The 25,884-nt window shown below is 40.3% G+C and overlaps 1 protein-coding gene across 2 annotated transcripts in view; it reads left to right on the forward strand.

Moving 5' to 3' along the window:
• The window catches only part of LOC137599637 (teneurin-3-like), a 221,358-nt gene that overhangs the window by 90,609 nt on the left and 104,865 nt on the right, over positions 1-25,884 (forward strand). For both annotated transcript variants that reach the window (XM_068320595.1, XM_068320596.1), the window contains one exon: positions 22,309-22,503. In XM_068320595.1, the coding sequence (XP_068176696.1) occupies positions 22,309-22,503 (195 nt within the window). The remainder of the gene's footprint in view (positions 1-22,308; positions 22,504-25,884) is intronic.

The following is a 25,884-nucleotide window of genomic DNA, read 5'->3' on the forward strand; positions in this document are numbered from 1 at the left end:
ACCTCAAACCTTTTGTAAAACATGAATGTTTCCAATTTCCTCTGTGAAAAAACGTATTAACATTATGTTTACCCTCAATCAAACTTGGTACTAGTATGTGCATATTTTTACAGAGCAGGGTTAAACTGCTCCATGTGTTAACGCCACCTTTTTTAACCAATGTAACCCCAGAGTGCTGTCTGAAGTTGAAAGGGATGCTGCAAAAAAAAAAATTCTGATGTGGTTCAAATCATATAGAATTAATTAAAATACCTATAGTACAATGTCTAATAAATATGCAAACTATTACCTAACTCAAAAAGAATGTACAAGAGCAGAGTGCACTTTTCAAGTACATTGTAGACTGTGGTAACATGAATTTACCGACTGAAAGGGCAAAAAAGCTGATGTGTGTAACATTGTGTTCACACACCCACTAAAAACACACTAATATTGGTGTAGTGTGCCCTCGTTCTTTGCGATTAATGCATTCCAGGAACCATAGGCAATTAATGAATTCCGCGATAGAGCAAATAATTATTTATCTTATTACTTACGGTAATTTAAACGTAATGACCTTCCCCATAACTATATTAAACCACCTTCTATCTGTATTACCTTTTCCCACACTCTTATCAACTGTTTAAAGCACTTTTGTGTCTCATCGAAGTCCGAGACTCACCAAACATAGCGCACCGTATGCCGTCAGCCAATTGAATGGGCGTACAGTATCACGTGACTGCCTATCACAAACATGTTATGAGGTGAAGTCGCAACCGTTGATGCGTGAATGCGCGAGGGCACACTGTTTTGCATTACAGTTGTCTTTCTCACTCACCATATCAATCTCTGTTTTTATTGGCTGACATTCTATTTCTTCCTTTTTCTTTCTAGTCTAGTTTTACCCCGACTCTGCACTCACCAAACAAATCGAGAATGTGCCACATACATGTCTTATACAATGTATGTAAGGAGATTATGTCATTGTAGATGTTTTTTTTTTTTTAAATATATACTGGTCTGATCCCCAAAGGGAAATTGAGAGCACACTCGTTAGTACATACTACAAATGCATGCATACATGTTATTTTTTACAGGCCCATGTAGCACATTCACACACACACAAGGGGGCCTGTAGGCATGCAGAGGGAGGTAGAGTGGCAGCAGCCCCTTTGTGGAGGGCCCCAAATGAGCAACTTGTGAAGGGTGGCGGCGCCTTGTTCAAGGGCACCTCGGCAGTGCTCCGGAGGTGAGCTGACACCTCCCGCTGTCAGCTCATACTCCGGGTGGTTTTTTTGGGCGGGAGCATGAATCGAACCTCCAATCTTAGGAACATTGGACGACCCTCTCTACCGCCAGCTCTACCACTGCACCACTGCCACCCCCTTGTATTTCTATGTTGTATTTTGTTTTTCCATGATTTCATTGTCACATTTTGTCCCATGCAAAAAAGCATCCCACTTCTTAATCATCTTATATTTGCCTGTAATACTACATCTGTCAATAATATAGCATCTTGGCGGCATGAACCTTCTTGACTGTCATGTTTATGAAACAGCTTGATTTAAAATGGAAAGATATAGTGAACGGGGGAAGTTAAGACAATAGCTAGAAGGTTAAAATAAAGAACATCTTAAAACAGGTCAAACAAGAGATAATTCTGGAAATGTTACAGCTGATGTAAACAAAGCTTTCACTCACACAAAGAAAAACTGTAGTTAAGCTAGCAGTAGAAGTCTTTGCTTTGTAATGCGATGACAGTTCCGCGGAAAGCTTGAATAAAAGAGAAATCAAGAAAGTAATTTTAATTGGAGTACACCGCAGCTAAATTAAGAAGTAGCAATGCAAAAAAGTGTTTTGACAATTTAATACCTCTAGAAGAGAACAAAAAAAGCCCAAAGAGAAACAGATATTACTGTGTTTGAAGTGACGTATCTCCACATTAGAAAATAAAGACTTCCACAAAGAAATGGAGGACACACAACCCTTATAAGTCTATTTAATGTTGACAAACTGAAATGTTCAGTCCAGTCAGCAGCTTTGTCCTTGCATATAATATCTCTTTGTCTTAATCCTCAACATGAGCACCAACACACACACACACATACATACATATAGACCCATCTAGCAGCAGACTTTGATGGAAAGTGACAGCAGGGTCAGTGCTGGCATTTTAACTGCTGACCCATTTGTCTAGATGAGGTACATTGTCGTTGTTCGACAAATACACTTCATACAGCACTGCACCAAGCATGTAAACAAATAACACTAGTACAAAACTTATTGATGTTTGCTTTTTATTTGTCAGTATTGTCTGAAAAAAGTTTAATTGTATTTTAAAAGAAGCACTTCTTTTGATTCGTGACAAAACAGGCCTGGTCCCAGACTGGGGTCGGGTCCTTTGGGACAGAGTTGGCGTGTGTTTGCCTGATATGTATGCGTGCTTGTTGCAGATAGGTGCACGGTGCAGCAGTCACTGCCTGGACGACCCTGGGGTGTATCGCCTTCATATTCAGTCCGTTCAATCAATCTTGACACAAGTATAATTAGGTAGAAATGGAGACAACAGAAATGGCTTAGAAAAGGCTTTGTGTGTCCATCAGTGGTTTACTTTACTTTGCATTCCATGGTTTACTGTGCATCGGTGTTCTGCTCCGTTGGTCCAGGCCCTTTTTTTATCCCAACTGTCTGTAGAGCTGATGGATTATGTAGCACTGAGGAAGAGTGTGCATCTGGTTGGGCTTTCGGGCTCCCAGGCCCCTACAGCAACTTTTTTTCATCCACTCTACATATGTTTGGACAGTTTGACCTATGTGTGTTTTCTGAGGCTCATACTGATATTTGCAAATTAAGGCCGCCCAAGTCTGTTGATAATATATCATGTTCATCCAGAGGCAGTGAACCAAGAGGCTGTGTGGGACTAGCAGCAATCAAAGGACCCTGGAACATGGAATCACACATTGAAAGTAGATTTTTACATATAATTCAAACATCAGATACAGTATGTTTATTATTGTATGTTTCTAGGACTTGCTTCTTTGCACAAGACACAAACTTAGTAATGTCACTTTGAAATAAGATTTAATCAATTTATTTTTGTATTTTTGCACATTCTTTTACAAAGCATTCATTTTCTTCCAATTTTATTAATAGTATCAGTATAAAACATGATGTAAATGATGATAAATATATTAACACGTTTGTATGCTTTCTTTGATTTGTATTTTGTTCTAATTGAGTTTTCTTCTCTCTTTTTGTTTCAAAATATTTCTTTGCTCACTTTGGTTTATGAATCTATTTATTGTGCCCGGAGTTATGAAACAGTGGCATGCCAGAGTGTGTTTATGAAAATCATGGCCTCTGTCTAAATGTGTACTCATCATATGGTGTTAAGTGTGTGTTAGACTAATCCCTTACCCTTGAACTACTGTCTACATGCACAGCAATAAATCAGTGTGTGTGTGTGTGTGTGTGTGTGTGTGTGTGTGTGTGTGTGTGTGTGTGTGTGTGTGTGTGTGTGTGTGTGTGTGTGTGTGTGTGTGTGTGTGTGTGTGTGTGTGTGTGTGTGTGTGTGTGTGTGTGTGTGTGTGTGAAAGAGAGAGAATGTGCATGAGTGGCTGTAATAAATCACTTTCCACGGATTTCGCCGAGTGCTGCGCTGTCATCCACTGATTATTAAGATGGGGAAAGGGAATATCACACATAGGAGGAGAGGGTAAAGGCAACAAAAAAAGGGAATCTAGCCTAAAGAAGGGTGGGGTTGGGGGGGAAGGGGGAAAAGAGGGAGAAAAGTGATATAGCTTTATATAGACCCACTCACCTGAGTTAAAAAATGCAGACCCATACACACTCATGAGCTCAGTTAGGTTGAACAGCTGGAAACCATAACCTTGGCTGTATTCATGTCTTACACCAGGGACTGGAACCCATAACCTCATATATCCACTAATTATTTCTCTCTTTGGGTCAATACTAAGCATGCAGTTATGCAGTTGTGTAATCTGTGTTATAAATGCGTGTCAAATGTAATTAGAACAATCTAGGTTGCATTTGCAGCAGCTGAAAAAATAATGTATAAAAAAAATATATGCTGAAAACAATAAATCAGAATCTGTACTGTGTAAACATAATATACTTCAGATGTATAAGATGTCATGGCAGCTAACTTTTACTATAGTTATTTTACCATCTATAAATTAACGTAACAAAGTGTTAGCATTACTGAAAAGTGCATGATCAGATTGGAAATGGGATTTGAGCACGGTGCCTCTTCATCATTCTAATAACCACAGACTGAATGGCATGTGTCACATGTCACAGGCAGGCAGCATACAGATCCAATCAGGATAATTATGAGTTAGTGAAATATAGATGATTATTGCAAATTGTGATCTGCCCGCTACCATCTGTTCTGCTGTGTTGCACACACAAACTCTTTTTTCTCTCTCCATCTCTCTGCCTCGCTCTCTCTCTTTCTCGCACACATGTATACACACACTCGCACATACGCAAATTTTAGGACTGGTGTGTAGACACGATGCGGTAAGGCTGAAAGAAAGGCCAGATTAAAAACTGACAGCTTAAAGATAGATTTTGTTTCATTTAGTTAGTGAACAGAAAGACTTCAAAGACTACAGCCAAAGTTGTGGGGGGGGGGGGGGGCCAAGCTATTACACAGACTCATTGCAATGCCTCTACTTTATTTATTTCCATTCCCCATACTTGCGTGTTGTGTGACATGTGATGTATACCCAATAGAGTGAACCACAACAGTAGAAGCAGGAAAAGGATGCTGGATAATATGGGAATGACTTTGGATTATTTTACCTTCACCCAACCTTGAATAGGAAAGACTGAGTATTTGACACATTAAAAAAGTCACATAATTGTATAAAATGAGATGTCATGAAAAAATAAATTCTGTAATAGCTTTCAGTACTGTTTTTAAGGCCGTATGCATTCATTACCTTTTTCTCCATCAGACAAGTTAATGCTGTACATATTACTGCAGGGTTACAGTTAAAAATTAAATACCTTCAGCCACAATGGCTACTGTTGGTTTACATCCTTATGGTTCATGGGATTGTGCTGTGCAGGATATTCCATTGTACCATGCATTGATAGCACAGACCCAATCATGATTCCTTATGACCAATGGAAACAGTTGGTACAAGGAGCTGCTAACTAATGGAAAACCTACAAAAAGGCAGGTAGACGGAAAAAGAACTGGTAGCATTCCTAGAGATATGAGTTATTTTGCAGTTGCTATCAGCTTTACATGGCAGCTTTTGGTATTCTGCTAGCGCCACCAAGACACGTGTGGTAGACCTGGATGTTTGGAGTTCTTGTAAAGTCAGCACATCACACACACACACACACACACACACACACACACACACACACACACACACACACACACACACACACACACACACACACACACACACACACACACACACACACACACACACAAGCAAACACAATCAGACATTAACAGTGATTCAACTTGGAGGTCACTGTCAGCCTTGAGGCAAGAGCAAAGCAGTCACTCAAGACACACAAAGTGTTTCTGTGTGTGTGTGTGTGTGTGTGTGTGCGTGCGTGCGTGCGTGCGTGTGTGTGTGTGTGTGTGTGTTTGTGTCGATGGAGTCCATGGATTCTTATGTATGTGTGACCTGATTTGTCAGTTAAGAATTGTTTTCAACACTATTGTGTGCTTCCGAGTGCTCTTTTAGTATAAGGTTAGACACACTCACAGAAGCATGGCTAACTTAACACTCACACACACACATACACATCTTCTCCTTTGAGCTTATCCCTTCAGGAGTCGCCACAGCAAATCAGTTGCCTTCATCTAACCCTATCTTCTGCATCCTCTCACACCAACTACAGTACCTTCATGTCCCGTTTCACTACATCCATAAACCTCCTCTTGGGTCTCCCTTAGGCCTCCAGCCTGGCAGTTAAAAACTCAGCATCCTTTTATCAATATATTCACTATTGGTGCGGCAGTGGCTCAGCAGTAGAGCAGATGTCTCGTAGACAGATTGCCCCAGCCCTCGGCGGATCGAGTCCCGCTCCTGCCATGATGCCATCATGTCACCAGGAGTGTGAGCTGACAGTGGCAGTGTCAGCACACCTCCCAGCCACTGCCGAGGTGTCCTTGAGCAAGGTGCCGTCCCCCCTACAAGCTGCTAAATTTGGGGCGTGTTCCGAAGCCGCTGCCCGTCACTCTGCCTCCCAATGTGTGTGTAGTTTGATGTGAATGTATTAACTGCATGCTTACAGCCCCCTTGTGTGCTGTGTTCAGGGGGCCCTGTATACTGTCAACTAACCTGAGTGACTATGTAATTTCCCCTTGCGGGGATCAATAAAGTATACTTCTTCTTCTGTCTCTTCTCTGGACATTTCGAAACCATCTCAGTCTGGTCTCTCTGACTTTATCTCCAAAACCTCTAACATGTGCTGTCCCTCTGATGTACTCATTCTTGATCCTATCCATCCTGGTTACTCCCAAAGAGAACCTCAGCATCTTCATCTGTGCTAGCTTGGCTCTGTCTCCTGTGTTTTCTCAGTGACACTGTCTCTAGACCAAACAATATCATTGGTCTCACACAGTTTTGTATACCTTTCCTTTCATTTTAGCTGAAACTCTTCTATCACACATCACACCTGACACTTTTCTCCATCGGTTCCATCCTGCCTGTATACACTTCTTCATCTCTTTTCCACACTCTCCTTTGATCTGGACTGTTGACACTAAGTACTTAAAATCCTCCACCTTCTTGATCTCTTCTCCCCGTAACTTCACTCTTCCACTTGGGTCCCTCTCATTCACACACATATACTCTGTCTTATTGCAGCTAACCTTCATTCCTCTCCTTTCCAGGGCAAACCTCCACCTCTCTAGCTTCTCCTCCACCTGTTCCCTACTCTCACTACAGATCACAATGTCATCTGCAAACATCATAGTCCATGGAGATTCCTGTCTAACTTCGTCTATCAGCCTGTCCATCACCATAGCAAACAAGAAGGGGCTCAGAGCTGATCCCTGATGCAGTCCCACCTCCACCCTGAACTCCTCTGTCACACCTACAGCACACCATGCCACTGTCTTACAGTCCTCATACACGTCCTGCACTGCTCTAACACACTTCTCTGCCACTCCAGACTTCCTCATACAATACCACAGTCCCTCTCTGGGCAACTTGTTATAAGCCTTCTCCAGATCTACAAAAACAATGCAGTTCCCTCTGGCCTTCTCTGTACTTCTTTATCAATATCCTCAAAGAAAATACTGCCTCTGTAGTACTCTTTTTGGCATGAAACCATACTGCTGCTCACAAATGCTCACTTCTACCCTTAGTCTAGCTTCAACTACTCTTTCCCATAACTTCATTGTATGGCTCATCAGCTTTATTCCTCTGTAGTTGCCACAACCCAGCACATCTCCCTTATTCTTAAAATGGGCACCAGCACACTTCTCCTCCATTCCTCAGGCATCTTCTCACTATCTCAGATCCTGTTGAACAACCCAGTCAGAAACTGTACTGCCACCTCTCCTAGACACTTCCATATCTCCAGAGGTATATCATCAGGACCGAGTGCTTTTCCACCCTTCATCCTCTTCAATGCCATTCTCATTTCATTCTGACTAATCTTTGCTACTTCCTGGTCCACAACAGCCACCTCTTCTAGCCTTTGTTCTCTCTCATTTTCCTCGTTCATCAACTCTTCAAAGTGCTCTTTTTATCTTCCCATCACACTACTGGCACTTGTCATTACACTTCCATCCCTATCCTTAATCACCCTAACCTGCTGCACGTTCCTCCCATCTCTCTCTCTGTCTTGCCAACCTGTATAGATCAGTCTCTCCCTCCTTACTGTCCAACCTAGCGTACAAGTCATCACAAGCCCCTTGTTTGGCCTTTGCTACCTCTACTTTCACCTAACACTGCATCTCCCTGTACGCCTGTCTACTCTCCTCAGTCCTCTCAGTGTCCCACTTCTTCTTAGCCAACCTCTTTTTCTGTATATACTCCTTTACCTCCTCATTCCACCACCAAGTCTCCTGATCTACTTTCCTTCCAGATGACACACCAAGCACTCTCCGACCTGTCTCCCTGATCATGTTAGCTGTGATCACCCAGAGCCTTTCTTAACTCTTTCCTTAAAATCATGAAACTCTCTTCCTTTTTCAGCATCCATCATTTCATCCTCTGCTCTGCCTTTGCTCTCTTCATCTTCCTCACAACCAGAGTCATCCTTCACGCCACCATCCTTTGCTGTTTGGCTACACTCTCACCTACTACTACTTTGCAGTCACTGATCTCCTTCAGATTATACCATCTACACAAGATGTAGTCTACCTGTGTGCTCATGCCTCCACTCTTATAGGTCACCCTATGTTCCTGCCTCTTCTGGAAGAAAGTATTCACCATAGCCATTTCCATCCTTTATGCAATGTCAACCACCATCTGTCCTTCTGCATTCCTCTCCTGGATACCAAACCTGCCCATCACCTCTGTTTCCTGCACCAACATGTCCATTGAAGTCTGCACCAATGACAACTCTCTCACTTCTAGGTATGCTCTGCATCACTTCATCGAAGTACAACTAGAATGCCTCCTTCTCCTCCAGCTCACATCCAACCTGTGGGGCTTGCCCACTAACAACACTGAACATCACACCTTTGAATTCTAGCTTCAGACTCATCATTCTATCTGACACTCATTTTACCTCCAGGACATTCTTAAAAAATTCCTCCTTCAAGATAACTCCTACTCCATTTCTCTTCCTATCTACACCATGATAGAACAACTTGAACCCTGCCTCTGTCTAACCATGACAGAGGCCATAGTTTTCAACAACTTGAACAACTTGAACCCAGTGGAAAGGTAGCCTTTCTACCTTTCCACCGGTCTCCTGGACACACAGTATGTCTGCCTTCCTCCTCTGCATCATGTCAGCCAACTCGCTACCTTTTCCTGTCATAGTTCCAAAATTCAACATCCTTACTCTCAGTTCTATACTCTTGGCGTTCCTCTTCTCTCTCTTCCCACAAACACATTTTCCTCCTCTCCTTCTTCGACCAACAGTAGTCCAATTGCCACCAGCACCCTGTAGGTCAACAGCACCGATGGCGGTGGTTGCTAACCCGGGCCTCAGCCTATCTAGTATGGAAGTCATACATTTAATTCACATGTTTGATTTGGCAAAGGTTTTACATCGGATGCCCTTCCTGACACAACCCTTTGTATTTATCCAGGCTTAGGACTGCCACAATAAGACACTGGCTTGTGCCCTTTTACAGCTACATTACACACACACATAAACATACACACACAAATACCTCTTAGTGCAACATGAACCAGTCATCACCTTGCCTCAGGCCCATTGAGCTGCTCATATGATAATACAGTTATGATTTATTATGTTGGATGGACAAGAAAGTTATCAGTAGTAAGTAATAAGTTTACTAAGGCATGACTTATAAATTCTTTCTGGCTTAGACTTTTAGTGTTCATCTTATCGTGGTTTTTATAGCTACTCTGATATGTGCACAAAGCAGCTATAGTATATGCGCCATCTCTAATGTCTATTCAATGAGCACTTACAAAAGCATGAGGTTGTGCTTTTAGTTGGAAATGAATGAAAAGGAGCTGGCGTATAGTTCGGCTCACTTAATTTACGGGTTTTCAATGGTGAGTGTTATGAATGGGGAACGCATTATTATCTCATGTGAACATAAAGTATGTCAGCATCTATCCTGGGGAATCCAATCATGTCAGTAGCTGTAAGCATAGATTAGCAGCACATCCAATCATTCAGACCACATGGTACAAAAAGGCCACAACAATATATGGAATGGTTTACATGCTAATTTCTATTTGCTTTACTGCAGGGGTCATCAACCTTTTTGAAACTGAGAGCTTCAAAACGGGTACTGAGTCATACGAAGAGCTACCAGTTTGATAGGCTCTCTTGAAATAACAAATTTGTTCAGTTTGCCTTTAGTTATACATTATTAATAATGATTAGTTATGCTGATCTTTGTGAAGACACTGATCATTTTTATGATTCCTCACAATAATTATCAACAATGACAAGGTGGGAAACAGATATCAATATTCAGCGCTTTGTTAATCTCAGTTATTGTTAAATTTTCAGATGATCACTTACATCACTATATTTCATAGGAAAAATGTCTTATTTTCACTGTTTCATCATGTTTAGCAATTATGTAACGTCAAAGAAAAAAGAAATCTTGTCACATTATGAACTAATGACCAAAAAAATGCATTTTTAACAAAATTATAACTGCTACATGTTATGAACATGATTTTAAATTTAACATAATTCTTCATTATTTTAATTCAACTTTACCATGGTGCTGCCATGTTGCCACTGACAATGTTTGGTATCTGTTTCTTTGTTAGTGGGAAGACTGACATTGCATGCTGTTCACCAGTGTATTGTAATCTGATGTGTAACTTGATACTACAACTGTGAGTGAGTCAGATGAGCATCAGTGAGGCGTGTTCTGTGTTTGATCTTGATGAAGTCCATGTTAGAAAGCGCTGATTCACAGACATAGGCTGGCAACCTTCATAGCTGCAGTGCATACACCATTGTTCTTCTCTGTGTTTACAAGGCACCAAAAGTTTGGTGTAGTCTGGTAGGCTTTGAGGTGGAGGTCATTTTTCAGTGTTTTGATTTCAATATCCACCTGTCCAGCATCCAAGTTGAACGTTGTACTTAGTTGCTCAGCAAAGCATGTTGTGTCCATATTCATGAAATTATTAGAAATTAATTACACACCGGGCTCAAGCTGGACATGGTCACAAAAGCTATTCTCAAACTCTTACCCAAGTCTGTTTATGACTTCACAGTACCTTTGTGCCACTTTGTTAAATGTCTCTCAGCACCAACTGCACAGAGGGAAAGTGCGGAACTTTTTTTCTCTGTAAATCTACAGAGAAAATGTTAATATTTGCTTTAAATACATTTAAAGCACTTATATTTAAAGCAGTTAAAGTGCTTTAGTTTCCCAATAACGTCCGTCGAAAATGCAAGTTCAAGTGTCCACTGTGTCCTCTAGCAGTGAGACGTCTTCGACTTTGGACTGCATGAACTCTTTGATTTCACCCAAAAGTGAGAAAAAACAATGTTAAACTTGTCCTCTGCTGAGCCATTGGATTTCTGTGTGTAGCAGCAGGCCACCATATTCATCTGACATCTTCAAAAGCACCTTGAAAATCCTGTGCTGTTTTGCTTTGGAGCGGATGCTGTTGATTATTTTCACAACCGGAGTCATCACGTGTCCAAAGCCGATCACTTTTGCACATAAAGCCTGCTGGTGAATGATGCTGTGGTAATACAGACATTTTGGGAAGTCTGGGTCAGCTTAACAGCAAGTGACGAAACCTGTTTGTCAGCCGATCATGGCAGGAGCCCCGTCTGTAGTCACCGGTACCAGCTTTTCCAATGGTACCTTTCCTGCACGAAAAACTCTGTCACCATGTTATAAATGTCAACTCCCCTCATAGTTGTCTTAAAGACAGTAGTGTCAGGAGTTCTTCTCTTGTCGAGAAATCTTCAAATGCTATCCGAATAAAAACCAACAGATGAGCTGCACTGCTGCTGTCCAAAGACTCGTCACACTGGATGCTAAACCACCTGCACTTGGCCACTTCCCAGTCCAGCTGATCGGCCAAGTTACCAGACATAGCTGAAACGCATCTAGCCATCGTAGATGCACCCAGTTGGACGTCAGAGAGGGTGGAGATTAGATCGGTTCCATTTTTCTCATCTTTAAGTACAGTGTTAGCAATTATCATCATTGTTTCGTTGACAACTTCTCCGTCTGAAAATGCCTTCTTTTTCTTGATCAGAAAATGTGTAGCTATAAATGAGGATTCGGTTGCCTTTTGTGACTTTTTCGCTTGCCCCGTGAAAAAAGACTGTTGCTTACCCAAAGCTGCCCGTAGCTCACAGGCTTTTTCTGCCCGTAGTGTGCTTCTCGGTGGGTAGTTAGCATGGTAGCTTTTATGACACGCAGTGAAGTGTTTCTCCTCATTGTGCCGCTTTGACGCCACCACACTCGCGCCGCAAATGAGGCACAAAGGTTGTTGTAAAAAAAGGCACAGTTGTAAAAAAAGACAAAACTCGTCCTCCCATTCATTGTGAAGGTAATGATATTTCTTTCTTTTTCTGCCATGTGTTGGGATCAAAAATTGTATTCAGCGTCCATCTGCACTTTGCCAGCTAGCTTAACCTCCACTATCACTGGTTTAGTCACGTGCACAATACTGACCTTTGAACTAGAGAAGGTCAGAGGTGACCTAAACTTATGTAAACCTATATAAAGTTCATGTATAATTAACATAATTTTAAGATATTGTCGTTTTCAAATCTGTATAAATGCAAGTGTGATTTAAAAAGAATAGCAATAGACTAAAATTAAAATTTAGTCGTAGCAAGCAGTGACGTAGTAAGTTGTTCTATTTTTAGAACAGCCAAAGGGCGACTTATGTGTTCCTCGGGAGCGACCTGGTGCCCCCAAGGACCATTATACAGTAAAGCACCCCTGCTTTACTGTTTAATGTTGTGTTATTCTACAATGGAAGCATGTATCTTTGGAAGTGACGTTATCCTTGAAATAAAAACCCCAGAATCCCTAGAATTGCTCAAAAAATCAACAATTTTTTGAGCTCAACTGGAATTTTCAGATGCTCCTTAAGGCTGTGTTTGGGAACTGAGAGACTTGGAGGTGTTCATTCTATGATCACATCACTGTGGACAAATGTTTCCTTCATTTTGCGGCTGTTCCTCCCACCTCAGCCGGGTACTCTGATTATATTTCAGTCAAGGGGGTGAACGATTCTCAAGCCGACTCCCTTTCCCATTTAAGGAGTGCTCTAGGCTCAAGAGTAGCACCAGCTCCTCAGTAAGCATGGTTCACATCCCTGATTGTGGTCCTCACTCATGCCTGTTTCTCACTTCATTACATTTCATGATTTTTCTTTTGTGTCAATTCATTTGATTTTTCCATTCTACACTGAAATATCTAAATGCTATATCTTCCCGAGCTCCTGTTGTCATGGAGAAGCCAATTAAAGGTCGAAATTAAAGCCACATGCAGCACTCAGAGTGTCATATTCACACTAAGCCGACCCAGATGATTCTGAAAGTGAAAAAAGAAAATGCTTCTTTACAGTGTCTCATATCAAATGCTTCATAGTTGACGTCTTACTTTTTACATGTTTCTCTAAATCAGAGATCCAAATGCTGTGGCCCATCTTTTTTGCAGTGATTAAGCCAACAGTGTTTCTTGTCCATCTACATATTTAAAGTACTCAAACCATCAATTATGTGCCACAATCCCTACACAAGAAAGTGTCTGACAGCACTTAACTGCTTCATTTTTCTGTCTGAAGTTGTCTGACATTTTAGGGACAACCCTGTTAGCGAGTGTAATGTTGACAGAACTAGGAAATAGGTAGTCACAGACTGCAACATCCTGCGATACCCCTGAATTCAAAATTTTACTCTAACCTACTTTCATAGGTCAAGGTCATTTAATAAAATACCCATGATCCAATTAGTGCATAGACTACTGCATAATGGAGAAGGCCAGTGTAAGACCAAAGATCAAAGATGCATGGGTGGATCAAAGCACTAGCTTTGATCTATGGTCTTACACTGGCCTTCTCCCTTGTCTTTCTATCCTATCTGGTTCCTGAGTGTACAAAAGTTGAAATTTGACTGTGACCTACTTTTCTCAGGGTTGAGGTCATCATCTCATTTCCATCCCCTTTGCCGCCCAAGTAATGTGCTTTTTGTTTCATCTTTCTATCTGAAACGGTTGCAAAGATATTTGGTGGACAAGCGAATGAATGATTGGACGACCATATGAACACTGACAATAGCAATACATCACCACTTTGAAGCGGGATGTAAAAACACTGATGGCAGTGCAGCACACGCCAGAGTTGTAATTCATCTATAAAGAAAAGCCACAGTTTCAACCATGTTTTGTTTTTATGACTCAATTACATTAATTAACTTTGAGAGGAGAATAGGAAATAACATTATCTGAACTTCTGTCATCTTGATGGAGATGAGCAAGAGCAGGACAGCAAACAAGCGGCTGAGCAATACACAGGGACGCAGTAGACATTTAAAATTAAACAAAATATAGCACATGGTCTGTTTCTTCTCCTGTTCAACTTTTGTCCTGCAGAGTGGCTGCTCTCCACTGCCAGAGATGGCACATTAACTGCACAGCACCTCCCTTCCCCACCACCACCACCCCCAACTGTTACTTTCTAATGGGCAGGAAAACTCTGCATTTGTTTTTAAAATCAATTATTCAACAATTAATTCAGTTCCTGTTAATCTTTTCGAACTCTAGTCTCGCAGGATGTGCTTGTAAATGAATACATTGACACGTGACAACATGGAAATGTTTTTAAATGTCGCTGGAATCTATATACGCTCCTCAGTCTTTATTCTCGCATGATTTCCTTTACTTTTCACACCGACATTGTTATGCAAATCACCAGGTCCTACTGGTAATAATGCTAATGGCTTCCACAATGCCCCATTAGGAAAACAAACATTTGCATCCTCAATGGTACCAACGACCCATAATAGTGCTTTTGTAAACAAATGACCTTAAGAACTCTCAGGGTGTTTGCCAGTTCAAGTTCAACTCCTGACCAGCCAGTTAGAACCGAAGGAGCCTTATTATGTGAAGGGTGAAATATCTTCAGACCCTAAATAGAAGTCCACTTGCTTCGCGGTTCACCCTCAGGATAACTGACCTTTTTGAATGAGAATCTACACCAGCACACATCCTGTATCAGCAGACTGCCGGTTCCCAGCCGGCAGACCACTCTGATTTTTTAACGTCATCGCTCAGTTCAGCGAAATTAAAGCAGTCAAAGCAACACAGGCATTGAAACACATTAAACTGCAATTACAACTACTAATAGTAGCCCAGTTGACGTTTATTTTTCTTAGCATTTCTCCCATATAACCACATTTTCAGACAAATAACATTTCCGTGTTTATGTGGCTAGTTTTTTTCTTATGCATATTTCCACCATCTTGGTTGTTACTATAATCATAACCTTGAGACAGTTACTTAAACACTCATTTAAGATCCAGCCAAAAAAAGGCAGGCATGACCTCAGATCCAATGAAGAGGCAGACACAGATAATGAAGCAAGGAGAGGGGAAGAGACAGATCGGTCGGTACCAACAGAAGCACTCCAGCTGATTGTTTGTCTCCGTTCTCCTGTCCGTCCATCTCCACAACGCTCTTAACAAACTGTATCCCCTACAAGAAAGCAATATGAAAGTCTCAGTGTTTCAGTCATTAACGTGCGTGCGTGTGTGTGTGTGTGTGTGTGTGTGTGTGTGTGTGTGTGTGTGTGTTGGCAGGCTGGGAGTAATTTAATGTATGTGTGTACAGTTAATTAGCTTCAATTGGACTTGTATCACTGTTCAGTTTGCATAGAGGAGAAAAAGGAGGAGGCAGGGGGAGCATGCAGCAGTCATCTAATTAGCATTTCTGTGATGGTTTGGTGTGGTGCCACTACTGTGGTTTGCCACACATATACAGGCACACACACAACACACACACACACACACACACACACACACACACACACACACACACACACACACACACACACACACACACACACACACACACACACACAAATGTTGGTTACGTAGCAAGACAGTGGCAATCAAGTCTTATAGTCCCATATTAGTTAACTGCAGTTACCCCCCCCTTCCCACCTCATATCTCACATTAAATGGTTTTGAGTAAACTACATTTGTTTACATTTAAGTGAAAATGGTTTTATCATCTTATTTTTCTGAAATGAAGACAGATGGAAGAGATTGTTTTTCTGGTATGAGACAGTGTGTATGTCCTGAGTACCACAAAAACATTCATCAGCTGTCTAAGTGGTTGTGTATGTAATTAGAATGGCTCAGACATAGATAAATAGATTTTATACAGCAGCTCAAGGGCACATTTTCCATATCAAACTGCAGCCATCATTATCATAAATCACAGAAGGAATTGTTTTCCATCATTGAGACACTGCAGATTCACACTAACATTCTGATATTACACTTTTTTTTAACTTGGTTCTAATTCTAGAGTTTTCATCAAAACCGATCTGTAAACAAATCAATTAAAGTGAGTAGAAGCAAAAGTCAATAATTTGCACTTGCATTTAATTATCTTTGTGTTCATTGTTCTCATAGTATTGTGAAAATGTAAAGGAATCAAGGCCTGAAATCAGCAATGTAAGAAGCTGTAGAAAGTGTGAAGTCTTAACTGGGATATACAGTCATGTATTAATCAAATGTTAATATAAGTCTGCTAACAATTAAAATTAGGTAATAACTAATGAATGTTCTCATTCCATACTCACCATTATCAGAATATCGCAGGATTGATACAAATTTAATTCAGTTTGAACTGTGAGATGAAGGATTGCTTTCCAGGGTCTCCACTGCAGTTTTCCTGACGGACAGGGCATGTACTGTAGAACCAGTGTGATCTCAAGGAACCACCAAAACATCACCAAATACAGACCACCATGGCCTTTTATTTGATGTCACTACATGTACATGTCTGGCTGAACACCAAACTGAAGCACTGATATTTGACAACCTTGGAATGTGTCTCAACAACTACAGTGTCTTGCGAAAGTATTGGCCCCCAAAAAACGTGTTGATATTTTGCCACATTTCAGGCTTCAAACTTAAAGATAACAAACTGAAAATATTTTTGAAGAATCAACAGCATGTGAGATACAATCGTGAAGTGGAACCAAATTTATTCAACATTTTAGATTGTGTTTACAAATAAAAAACTGAAAATTTTTGCACATCCTACTTTTCAGTTTTTTATTTGTAAACACAATATAAAATGGTGAATAAATTTGGTTCCACTTCACGATTGTGTCTCAAATGTTGATTCATGAAAGGCACTATAACTATCTTCTAACTATCTTGCACCTGTGTGTCTGCCAAAACCAAGCCAAGGAGGGATAAAGAATGAGGAGGTACCAAAGAAGCCAGGTGTTCAATACATATCAGATTACACACACACACACACACACACGCACGCACGCACGCACACACACACACACACACACACACACACACACACACACACACACACACACACACACACAGAGACACACACTCATAACAGCTGGGTGGGATCTAAGGCGACAGTTGTATTGTAGGACAAGGCTATGGGTTTAAAAAGCGACACTAGAGGTGTCTTTGTTAGACTCCAAATAACCCTGTTCCTACCAAATAATCATCCTTAGCACGTCAGAAACACCATAAACTGAGTAAATTAAATAGAAAATTTCATAAAATTTCCTATTTAAAATGTACATTTTAGTTTACAGTATATTCAAGGAAAAAGTAACTCTCTCAAGTGATTCTAGAAACCAGAGTTGTGTGGTGGTGCATTCATAAGCATCTGCAGTGAGCATGGCCTCAATTTATTTTAATTAATTTTTCAACCTTGATGCTTTTGATGCTGTAATTCTATAATAATTCATACAATCTCAAAATCCCTTTTTTGATGGGTTTGCTTGAGATTTGAATATGTTGTTTTATCATGAGAAAGATGTTCTTCAACATTTATTTAAAAAACATAAAGAAACCTGAATAGAATGACCACTTTCTACCTGACCTTAAGCTCCTGATCTCTTTTTAAATAGTTATTGCTTTATTATATTTAGGAATAGCTATATACTGTAAGCAGGGCTCGAAATTACGACCATTTTGGTCACATATGTGCCCAAATTTTTATCAGTGCGACTATTAAATACATTTGGGAGCACTGGTGTGACCAGGGAAAAAAATCCGGTGCGCCTTTTTTTTCCTCTTCTCTCTCACTCTTTCTCTCTCTCTATAGAGCAGGGGTCACCTAATGGCTTACCGCGGTCCAGATCCGGACCACGTGATGTTTCTGTCCGGACCTGTGACCACTCCATGATAAATTCACGAGAGTAGATTTTCTTTTTTATTTGCAGTTCGCGTCTACAGACGGCGGGTGCTGCTCCTCCAGTTAATACGGTAATAGTGCCACTCAGTTCAACCAATCAGATCGTTTGTCTGACCCTGCGCTGTCAGCGTACCAGGAAGTGAGACAGCTGGCTACCACTGTGAGTTTATTGCTACAGCGCAGCACAGAAGAAGGGAGACAGCATAGCTCCAAACGAAGGGAGGTTAACGAGGAAAACCGCTGGTTGACAAAGAGTGGACGAAATTTATGTTTATTCCTTCGTCAGGCAGTTCAAAACCATTGTACCTCATATGGTCTGAACATGTAGCATGAATTAAAAGTGGTAACATGAAGCGTCACTATGACACAAAGCACAGATCTTTTGAACACAATTATCTCCTGAAGTCTGAGCTGAGGGCAAAATGACCGAGAAAAATGCAAATGAATGTTCACTAAAGGCATGGTGGAGTTTGGGGCAACATAAAACATCTTTTAGTGACGGGACAGTGGTGAAGAAGTGCTTAAAAGCTGTTGTTGACATTTTGTTTGGGGGAAAATAGAAAGATGAGATGTGTGGAAAAACTCCCAACATCAGCTTCAACAGCAACCAGAAAATCAGAAATATTAACAGCTTGATGCAGCTATTCAGAGAGCGCCGTGCATGTCTGTGGACATTGATGAGTTGTAGCTTGTGTGTGTGTGTCAGGTTCTTTCACAAAGATAAGGAGCACTTTGCTGAGTGTAACACCACTATGAAACACATACAAGGAGAGAGGACATACATGCAGCAATAAAAGATGCTGATCAAGTCCAGTGGTCTCTTTCACCAACATTCACAAATTTCCCCACTGTGGGACAATAAAGGTCTATTATTATTACAGAGACCACCACAAGGTGACCACCACACGGTGTGCACAGCCACACCTTGTGTACAAGGTTACTTGTGTACAAGTAAATTACTGGCAGGCCACATGCCCCTTTCTTTCTTTCTCTTCATGCTTTCTGAACATGTTAATTTTTTTTTACTTGAAGTGTAGGCTTTCAGTTATTTAGGCTGGGATGTTGTTAATTTACGATAAAAAGGATTATTCAGCCCTTTTTGCGCTTTATATTTTAATTCTGAGGTTTTGTGTGTTCTTCAATCTAACATAAAGGCTTGAAATTTATTTGCCTGGGTCTACTTTTATTTATGGTGAGCTAAAAGAGCTAGCTGTGTACTCACTTAAACATATCCTGCATTGAAAATTGACAATAAATGATAATGTGGATATGGTGGCCGGCTTTTGACTTTTAATTGAATACCCCCGGTGTAGACGGTCCTCCTGAGGAGAACTTTGTTGCTGGGCCTTCAGTGAAAAGGTGGATGTGAGTGAGACAGAGCCAGGAGACCCAACTAATGTTACAAACATGTTTACAAAAGTGTTGATGGTTCTGTGAATAAAATACATGCCATGTTACATATATTGTCTGCCTTGCTTTTGGGTAGGTGCTTCTAAAGTCTTTGCTGGTGCTACTAACTTCTAAATTTGGGAGCACCAGTGCTACCAAGTAAAAAAAGTTAATTTCAAGGCCTGCTTGTAAGTCATTTTATTATGAAACTACTCAAATATAAGAATGGATGATGAAAACAATCTGTGTTTACATAAGTCTTTTGACAGATTCTCTCGCTCCACTTGTATTTCTCTTGGACTGATTTTGTTTGAGCTGAAAAACCAATCAATGAATTTTCTCACCAATGGACCAAAATGTGCTGACAAAGGCTAGACAAAGCCCACCGCAGAGAGCAACTATCATATTTACATTCATGTATGCTGAGTGTAGAAGGAGGTAGAAAGCCTTCTACGCTCATCATTTCTGATGGCTCCTTTTCAAATACCAGTCTTTGAAGCACCAAGTTGTCCTTCCGGTTATTTCTCACTGATGTGAATACAGCTTTATCTTGTTCCTTCAGTACAATAGGAGACGTCAGGAGGCACCTAGCTTTATGACAGACTGAGTATTTCATCTAAATTATTCTTACTCCATTGATCAGAGCCTTGGAGAAACTGGACAACAAACTGCCACACAATCATATTTGAGCTTAACGGTGTGTCCCCGCAGAGGACAGCTGTGTCTGACCTTTTCACAATCACAATATCTGCCCATGACCCATTTACTGCAGTGCTCATGCACACATGCAGTATAGAAACCCAGATTTTTATGAATTAAAGTGGGTATGATTCGGGATTTTTTTTTTAAATGTAAAAACAATATTCTATTGGCTTTGTCTCATCCATCTCTTTCCCTCGCTCTCCCTCTATAATCCCAGTAAAAATGTCTACCACCAAGGAGTCTTTGATACGAAGACTGGCAACCAACAGAGCTGGCATAAACAGAGCTGTCCAGTCCAGTTCATTACCAGTAGAAAAAGATAACGTAAAAGTCTTTCTCCACAAAACAACTCAGCTAAAACTGGCAACTTGGGGCAAACTGTGAATTTAGAAATCAACACACCAAACAGATTATTCCTCCTCCTCGCACAGACTCTGGAGACACCTTTTACCATGGGCTGTTTTCAGACACTTAACAACGCAACCAGAGGCCTTATTAAATGAGCCAGGCTTAATCAGTTTAGTCTGAGTTACTTACGCCTGATTGCATTCCATAAGTTCAACATTGCTTAGTCTCAGTTTCCATAGTATCTTTTGCTGGGAAATTATCCCTGTTGAGCACGATCTTCTTGCAATCTTTAGTTATTCAAGTAGAGTCTGCAAACAGCGACCCAACAGGGAAAAGGAAGATTTACCACTGACACTGGTATATTGTCAGGTATTTTGAATTAACCACAAACAATCAGAAAAAAAAAAAGTAAATTATACAATGGTAAATGGAAACATTTATACCTTCATGACATAAATAGTCAATCAGATTTTTTAAAACCTTTTTCGAAACAGCATGCCTGTTCATCTCTAGTCCATCTCAGACCATCTATTGAATGAGTCATTCTCGACTGATATTTTTAAAGAATAAAATTTCTTTTTTCAGAATGATGAATGTACTTGTGGGATATCACACTGAGGTGACTTGCCTTCTGTTTTTTGGCAGAATGAAGATTGAAACAGGAGGCGTGGTGAGAAGGTAGACTCAGGATAAAGCTAAACCCACAACAGCTCCTGTGATATTCTAACTCATGCATATAGTGTTGAACTGTCTCAGGGATACAGCATAGATCATTACACTGTAATGTATTTTCTACACGTACTTAATCATTTTATCACTTCAGAAACTGAATAAAATATCTCTGGAGAATTCATCCGACTGAAAGGCTTTTCTCCAGAATCATTGTGCTGTTGACCATGTCTGGAAAAATTATTACATCAATTATTATGACACGTAGCTATTCAGGAGCACCAACTCTTAGCACTAATCCTGTGTTCTCTCTGTTTTGCCATCAAAACACACTGGACTTTTTTAATGTGTCACAACACCAATTTTGGGAAGACAATGGGGTTTGGGGATTTGATAGAAAATGTCACATCAATGTACACATACTACGTTGTAAGAATGAAACTGTTTGTGTGCAGAGACTTGGCCAACAAATCTGACTCTCATTATGATTTTTTTATCTCACTGAAATTCGTTCATTCATTCTTCTTACCCGCTGGATCCACTTCCTCGGGTCACGGGAAGCCAGAGCCTAACCCAGCTGTCATAGGTCGTGAGGCGGGGCAAACTCCAGACGCGACGCCAATGCACCGGGGAGATACACATATGCAAACACACTCACTCTCTCACTAAAATTAATAAGCCAAATAACATTTTTGTAAATATTCAAGCAAAGAATCAAATCATATTATTTTCAGTTTTGTTTCAGCATTGAACTGCTGTACTGTCAGTTCATACAAAACCTCAAATGAATGTCGGACCTGTCCACAGGGTAGACCTTTGGGAGGGACGACACTGGATGTATGTGTGTAATTCTGAACTCATGTCTCAGTAATAAAGAGTGTTCTGTCCTTGACCAGGTGATGACTGTGGAAAGCATTTCGCTTTAAAAAAATCACATTGAAAATAATAATTAGTGTCAAGACTCCATGTCAGGAATCGTCCTTCACTTGCTGTGACTCTTTTTTCACCATATTTCAGTTGGTCAAACCATCAGCACATTTCATTTTAATTCTGTGCTTCCATCACATACATAATTTTGTCAGTTGCTGTTGATGTCTCAATGTATTCATTCATCAAGTTCATCATTCTTTTTTTGTTTTCTTTTTCATTGTGTTCTTTCATAGGTTCTCCAATGCCCTCCCCCCCATGTCCATCATCTTTCATTGACCAATCACATCCACAATCAACCAATCCACATGACAACACGTTCTTAGGCGACGTGGTTGAGCCAGACTCAGAGGAAGAGGAGGAGGAGGAGGAGGAGGAGGGAGAAGTGGAAGAGGATTATGCAACCCAATTGTACTTACCAGTTAAACACGGTAAAAGCAAATAGTCTAATGCTCCATATTTTTTTAAGGGATTGTATATTTACAGTTAGCATCAGCCTACATTTGGATTTGGCTGCCATGCTGAGAGAATAGACTATGAAGATGACCCAGCATGTGTGTGGCCACATGCTATGATTATTCTGGTATCTGCTTGAATTCAACATATTTCTTTTGCAACTTGGCAAGTAGTTAAAGCAAACAGGTGGTCTTAAACTGCGTAGGTTGGTAATTGATACAATGCACAGCAGACACAAACATATAGGTCAGCTGAATTCATCAGAACTTGTCCTTTGCTATTTTCAGCCTCGCCAAGTTCCTCTCTGGTTTATAGTTCAGACTCAACCATATGAGCTGTTGCTGATTTTCTTGTTGATTGCTTGTGATAAGTGATCTCTGATTACACTTCAAACATGGAGGCTTGAACTTCTAGTGACTTCTGCTACGCTGCCAGTTGTTGTCCTCAACAGCCCGGCCAGATGTAGCGGAAATCAGACCACTCTCTACATCTTGGTCATGGTTTTTCCCAGTCTTTTCTACCGCCTACTTGTTTTCCAACCTCCCCTTTCTATAATATCTGCATCTGTCTTTGTCATGTAAACCCATAATATATTATTAATCACAGAAAGTTACTGAAAAAATATAAAATGGACTGATTAGATTAGTTCATTTAAGGTCAGCAAAGTGGAATAAAAAAGTAAGTTTCATCTTTGCCGTTATTTTCTTTCTACTTTCTATTTTGTCTCATCTACTCACACATTCATACACTAGTAGTGCAGGCTGCAGTGGAAGGAGCCAACCAGCTCATTAGCGTTATAACACCTCCCATTCTAATAGCCCCATGATATTTCTGGGTCATTCATACACTCGCACAGACACCAGTGGAACAGCAGCCAGGATCATTTGGGGCTTCAATGTCGACATTCTGAGCTACTTCCTCCATTATTGTCTGTTGGCTCTCTGCTTGCAGACCTCATACATTCAAACTGTTCTGCCTTTTAGTGGTTGTACAGCTGAATTGATTTGGAATAATGTCTTGCCAGCAAATCAGGAAGACTTTTAGTAGATCATGGTGGAAATCAAGTAGAGTATTACATCATAACTTGAACGCATTGTCAATATACTGGGGTGATTGCATAGTTATATCACATATCATATATTTTAAGATAAAAAAAAAATTGAGCTGTTTTGTTTTGAATAAAAAAATTCATATAAGAGCTTTGATTCTTCCATTTTGTCATGTCAGAAAATATTTTTAATTCGTACACACCAAGGCCTGACAGCTACCAATTTTTGTGGGCCACCCATTCATATGTGCTTATTTGACAAGAATTCTGAAATTTGTAGTTGGCATTGGGCCTGGTGGCTCTCCACATAGTAAGTGTTAGGTATTTCAACTACTCAGGCCACAGGGACTGAGTTTGAATTTGGTTCAAATCAAAGTACTGATCTGAGAGCTGTTCCTGTTCTTGTTGAGGTTGGAAAACGGTAGATGCCGAGTCACGTAGGCCGGCCAATGACACTGGAGAGTTTATGTACTCAGAATTGTGTTTAAAGAGAGCAAATAAGACAGCCACAGTCCAGATCTACATTAGGAGGAGGAATGGAGAAAACAAGGAGGTGGACATCTGGAAGGAAGGAGAATGAGAAAATATAAAAGCTGCATGATGAAAACAGATTGATCTAAACATGATCAGAAATTGCTCTGAAATAGATTCTTAAATACCTAAAGATTGTGTCTCTTTGTTTTTGAAGATGTAAGTGTTTTCCTCTATCTCCAATCCAATCCAATCTTTATTTGTTGAGCACTTTACCACAACCATAGTCGACCAAAGTGCTGTACAGGCCAATAAGTAAAAAAGAACAAACATTAAAGATAAAAGACAAAATGGCTCAAATATTATAAGTAAAATTAATCAATTAAAAACATAAAATACGGGTAAAAACAAAAGCATATAATCAGAGCAATAAAAATAAGATAAAATAAGATAAGACAAAATAAAATCCAGTGTCTATCTAGATGTTAAAAGCCAAGGAGAAGAGGTAGTTTTCACACGAGATTTAAAAACAGACAGAGAAGAGGCCTGTCTGATTTGCTGAGGCAGATTATTCCACAATTTAGGTGCCACAACAGCAAAGGCACGGTCCCCTCTGAGCTTCCGTTTGGTTTTAGGCACATTCAGGAGCAGCTGATCAGCTGACCTGAGAGAGCGAGCAGGTACATAGGGGTGTAGAAGCTCAGAGAGGTAAGGCGGGGCAAGAGCATTCAGGGATTTAAAAGTAAATAAAAGAATTTTAAAATTGATTCTAAAATATATGGACAGCCAGTGGAGTGAGGCTAAAATGGGGGTAATGTGCTCATGCTCCAGAGTACTCCCAACCCGACCTTGCCCACCAGTTGGCAGTCAAAAGTCACAAATGTCATTGTCATCACTCATGCAATTTTAGAAATGTTATTGTTTCACTGTACATTACAGCCTGGTAAAAGTGGGCTACTAGTTTGATTAGTCTATAACTACTATTAATGTGGCTCTGGCTGTTTGGTGTAATCTAATATCACCTTGATATTAAAGAGACACAAAAATATTAGTAGTTTTCTGCCCTGATTCACTGTTATTACACAGAAACTGCAATACATTTTTTTCCAAGTATAATGACGCAACAAAATTGCTTAAACCGTGTGGAGTGGTAGTGAAGCCAACAAACCTGTCCAGGAGAAAATATTATGTTGATAATAAAGATTCATAAAAGATAACTCAGCATAAGGGTTTGTTAGGGATCATGCCTTTTGGCTCATTAATAATTATTTGAAATAGCTGGACATTTGCTTCTATTATGTATTTTTGCTCTCTTACAGGTTGCCTGGTCAGGGGTGGCCAAGCATTAGCGAGTCTATAAAATGAACAAACTTGATAATGTTCATTCTGCCTTGATAATTCGAATAACATATTTTCAACCTGGGAACATCATTAGTTTTCAGACACACAGTCCGTTTTTACCCTGAGATTCAAAAGGCGGCAAAAAACCTTCTACTCTCCAGCCTTAAGATGCCTCATAGACGCCAAAGCTATCAGCTCCAAATAGAAACATCAACTGAAAATGACAGGTTCAATGCTCAATGGAAGGACGATGGCGAGACTTATTGACAAAAGAAAGAACAGTAGGCAATTCTCCTCAACACCAGAAATAATCAATGATCCTTTGAATGGATGGGGGGATAGAGCATATCTTTACTTAGTGCCAGAGCTAATCAATGATGGTAGTGAGAGGAAGAGATGAGAAGAAGGAAAATGAAAGAACTTCTTATGAAAATGACATGATAGATAGATGGATGGATGGACGGACGGACGAACAGACGGATAGATAGATAGAAGG

This window comes from Antennarius striatus, chromosome 8, assembly GCF_040054535.1.
Source record: "Antennarius striatus isolate MH-2024 chromosome 8, ASM4005453v1, whole genome shotgun sequence".
In the NCBI taxonomy this organism is placed as follows: domain Eukaryota; kingdom Metazoa; phylum Chordata; class Actinopteri; order Lophiiformes; family Antennariidae; genus Antennarius; species Antennarius striatus.